Source organism: Cystoisospora suis (assembly GCF_002600585.1).
Source record: "Cystoisospora suis strain Wien I chromosome Unknown contig_10580, whole genome shotgun sequence".
NCBI classification, from domain to species: Eukaryota; Apicomplexa; class Conoidasida; order Eucoccidiorida; family Sarcocystidae; genus Cystoisospora; species Cystoisospora suis.
Genome location: NW_027163352.1, coordinates 1 through 3,465, shown reverse-complemented (window position 1 = coordinate 3,465; position 3,465 = coordinate 1). Strand labels below are relative to the sequence as shown.

At 53.5% G+C, this 3,465-nt stretch overlaps 1 protein-coding gene across 1 annotated transcript; it reads left to right on the top strand.

The window, feature by feature from the left end:
• The first annotated feature begins 362 nt into the window (after positions 1-362).
• On the top strand, positions 363-3,362 carry CSUI_011282 (proteasome subunit beta type 2). Its single transcript, XM_068071382.1, has 4 exons — positions 363-560; positions 1,057-1,479; positions 2,217-2,651; positions 2,904-3,362. The coding sequence occupies exons 2-3, from the start codon at positions 1,156-1,158 to the stop codon at positions 2,466-2,468; spliced, it is 576 nt and encodes a 191-aa protein (XP_067916642.1). The 5' UTR covers positions 363-560; positions 1,057-1,155; the 3' UTR covers positions 2,469-2,651; positions 2,904-3,362.
• Positions 3,363-3,465: the final 103 nt, after the last annotated feature.

Below are 3,465 nucleotides of genomic sequence, written 5' to 3'. Positions count from 1 at the left end.
GTTCGTCAGTCATTCGCAGGCCAGGCTACACCGCGAGTGCTTGGCCTGCGAATGACTGACGAACTTTGTGGAGGCCGCAGCATACGCGCTATTGCTTTTGAATCCGCGGTCGTGCAGGGCACTACCCGACGTGGTTCTGATGTTTTCCTTCCGACGTTTGTCCTCAGTCCAAAAGCGAAACCGCAGTACCCATTGTGTCCTTGCGCGGGACAGCTGGCCGCGCCCGGTGAATAGGAAACCGCGCCCGGCGTATATGTGAAGCGGCAGGAGGCGGGTGTTGCAACTCTGGAGGCGGGAGCGACTGGAACGTTGAGCGGCGAGAGAAAGGGATTCTGAGCAAGTAATGCGAACCCTGACTTTAGCCCCGTAGTCTTCTTTTGTCAAGGCTAGTATCTTCTGAGGTATCTTCGACAGGCGAGGCCCTCCCAGTGGCTTCGTCGGCGCCAGTTGTCCCCGCTGTCTTGTATTTCTACCGAAGGGATACCACGATCCTTACACGCTCTCGTTTGTCTGTGTCGGCTTCCTGTCACCTGCGTACTCTCGTGTGCCGCGATCCTCTCGTAAGTCAGCGTACGGTCGCCTAATGACGAAGTACCTCCCGTGGTGTCAGCTTAGTTGCCCGCTTCCCGAGTGTGTGAGGTGTACCAGGCAGAGTGGATGGGAAAATTCTCTTCTCTCTCTCTTTCGAACGTCGCGACTGGCACGTCGACAGATACCGCTTCCGCGGTAGACTAACCTTTCCAAAGACCCGTCAGACCTGCGGTCGCTGCACTTGCTTTGTGCTTTGCTCTTGAATTGTCGCTCTTCATCGCATCTGCGGTCTGTCTGCCTGGTTCTCGCTGGTTCTAGCTCTCTTGCTTCACAGTTCTTTATAGGTGTTTTCCTCAAAAAATCTCTCAGCGACCCGCAGTGGCCTGTAGTGCCGGGTTTGCTTGCTTCCGGACAGGCAGATGAGCATAGATCGTATCCTGCGTTCTCGGAAAGGAACTCCCGGTGTTCGCTTTCTCAACAAAAATCTAGTGCCTTCCTTCTTGTGGTTTTGTTTCGGCCTTCAAGGTTTCAATAGACTTCTCATCGCTCCCCGTTCTCCAGGGAAGATAGGCTGTTATTCGCCGGGGGAGTCACAGTCACGACCATTATTGTTTCCAGCAAAAAATGGAGACCCTAATAGGTCTTCAGGGTCCAACATTTGCCCTGGTTGCCTGTGACAAGTATGCTCACTCGAGTATCCTTCGAATGAAAAGCGACGATGACAAGCTCCTGGTGGTTGACAATAATAAAGTTCTCGGAATGGCAGGGCAGATTGGAGACCGCTTGCAGTTTGGGGACTACATTGAGAAAAACATCCATCTCTTTCGATTCAAGCACAACAGGAAATTGACTTGTGACGCCGCAGCTAACTTCACGCGGCAACAGCTTGCCTACTACCTCAGGCGCAGTCCCTACCATGTGGATGTGTTGCTCGCTGGTCACGATGAGGTGAGGGCGTGAATGGTGCATATCCGAGTTCGTACTGTGGTGTGTGCTGTCGTGTGTGACGGGAAAGTGTTCTGCTGCTATGGCTATGTGCCAACAGGGATGAAGATCGCGTTGCGGTGGCAAGACAAAGCGATGGATAGCTAGGTTCTACAGCGGTGATTCTTGCAGTATCTCTGTAGGCACCCCTGCGTGGACACAGTGTAGTCAGACTGCCTACCGATGCCACTGCGACCAGGATTAAGCAATTTGAAGGGGGCCAACAGTGACTCGCCGGTAAACATCCTCCAGATCTTTTCTCGGGTATCCGTGGGCTAGAGCAGGGGTGAATAAAGTGGCAAGATCAGTCCGCGTCTCCGCGTCTCCATGTGAAAGACCACCCTGTGACATCCTCCGTCCGATGCATTAGTGACTCTTGAGAAGAAGTGCCAAGCAGGGCCACACCTGTCTGTCCCCAGTTGTCGAGCACTGTACAGTAGCGCCCCAATGCGTTAAAATCCTCGTTAAGGCTGTTATTGCGGTTAGGTACAAGATTGCAGTGTTGCTCTTCCGTGTCGTGGTAAGAGGCAGGTCTCTCTGTTTAAGAAGGTGTGTGACGCGGTCGGACGCGTGTTGCTTAGGGAGACAGCACAGCTGCGTGTGTAGAGGAAGAATAGCCCTCCTTGGATGCGTTTTTAGTCGGATGGCAGTAAGCATGGAACTAATGCCGGAATGCCCGGACACTTTGTTTTTCGCTTCAGGAAGGGCCCCGCTTGTACTGGATTGATTATCTCGCATCCATGACGGCGGTGAACAAAGGCGCTCACGGATATGCTGCATACTTCCTCGGCGGTTTGCTGGATCGCTACTATCACCCAAAGCTGACAGAGGAGGAGGCGATTGAAATAATTCGAAAGTGCAAGAAGGAACTGTCAACGAGGTTCCTTGTTTCCCAGTCTGACTTTCTGGTGAAGATTGTAAACAAGGACGGGGTCCGAGTGCTGGACGTGTAGCGTTCCACATGGTGGGGTGTCTTTTGGGCATGTGCGTCGGGCTCGTCAAAGCCTACTGCGCCCCGGGGGTTCTAGGTACTAGTAATCTTTCCACGGCTAGCAAAGCAGGACTGGGAATGATTGCTCAGGTGCCCTCTCGTGGGGAGGCTTCGCGGCCCCGCTACGGCTCGTCGTGCGTTGCTGGTAAGTATTGACACTTCTTCACAGTTTTCGCGTAAACCCCTGTGATCTGCGGCGCGTATATCTCCTGTCTCGCCGAGCGGCAAAGAGGCGTACATACATCATTAGGGAGGATAAACGAAGAGCTCCTCGGCATTGCAAAAGTCCCGGTCTTACTAGTGTCGCAGTCTTTCCCTCGGTGCAAAAGACAGGCCAAGTACTCCTGACAAGAAGTCGAGGTTCCTCCTCTGTTCAATCGTGTCTTGGACTTGCCAGCCAGGTGGCGCGTGACCCCCCGTGTCGAAGCGAAGCGAAACTGCTTCAGTAACCGTTCTGTCGGTCACCAGCTTCCAGGCAACAGAGCCGTGTCACTGCCCTGCACGCGAGAAGAATCAGCTCGTACATGAAGCGAACGGCGGCGGTTCCCACAAAACAGTATGACGCTTGGGTTTGGGGATATCCACATCGTGTTTCTTTGGGGCAAGTCACGCAGTGTGCCGCGATGGCCGTGCCAGCTTCAGATTTGTTGGGCAACGCACGAAGCAGTTGCTCAGTGACTTCGTCTACAGGAAATAGCAGTAAAGGAGCGTCAGGCAAGTATCGCACTCTGATTCTGCCCAGTGCAGGCAACTGTCAAGCGATATACGCTCATTAGTCGGTATTGAGAGGGCTGCTAGTAGCGCACCGGGTGTTACTTGACACAGCCGAGAGCAATTGTAGTCCACAGAAAGCCACACGGACGCACGGAGAACCTGAAAATGAGCCCCACTTACCTTCAACGAGGAGAGGAAGTCACTACATCTTACATTCATTCAGAGAAACCCAGGCAGTAGCAGTC

Excerpts from the sequence above, each read along its gene's own strand:
- CSUI_011282 (XM_068071382.1), top strand. The coding sequence starts at position 1,156 with ATGGAGACCCTAATAGGTCTTCAGGGTCCAACATTTGCCCTGGTTGCC. Across the intron at positions 1,480-2,216 it reads TGCTCGCTGGTCACGATGAG|GAAGGGCCCCGCTTGTACTG; the intron begins GTGAGGGCGTGA and ends TTTTCGCTTCAG.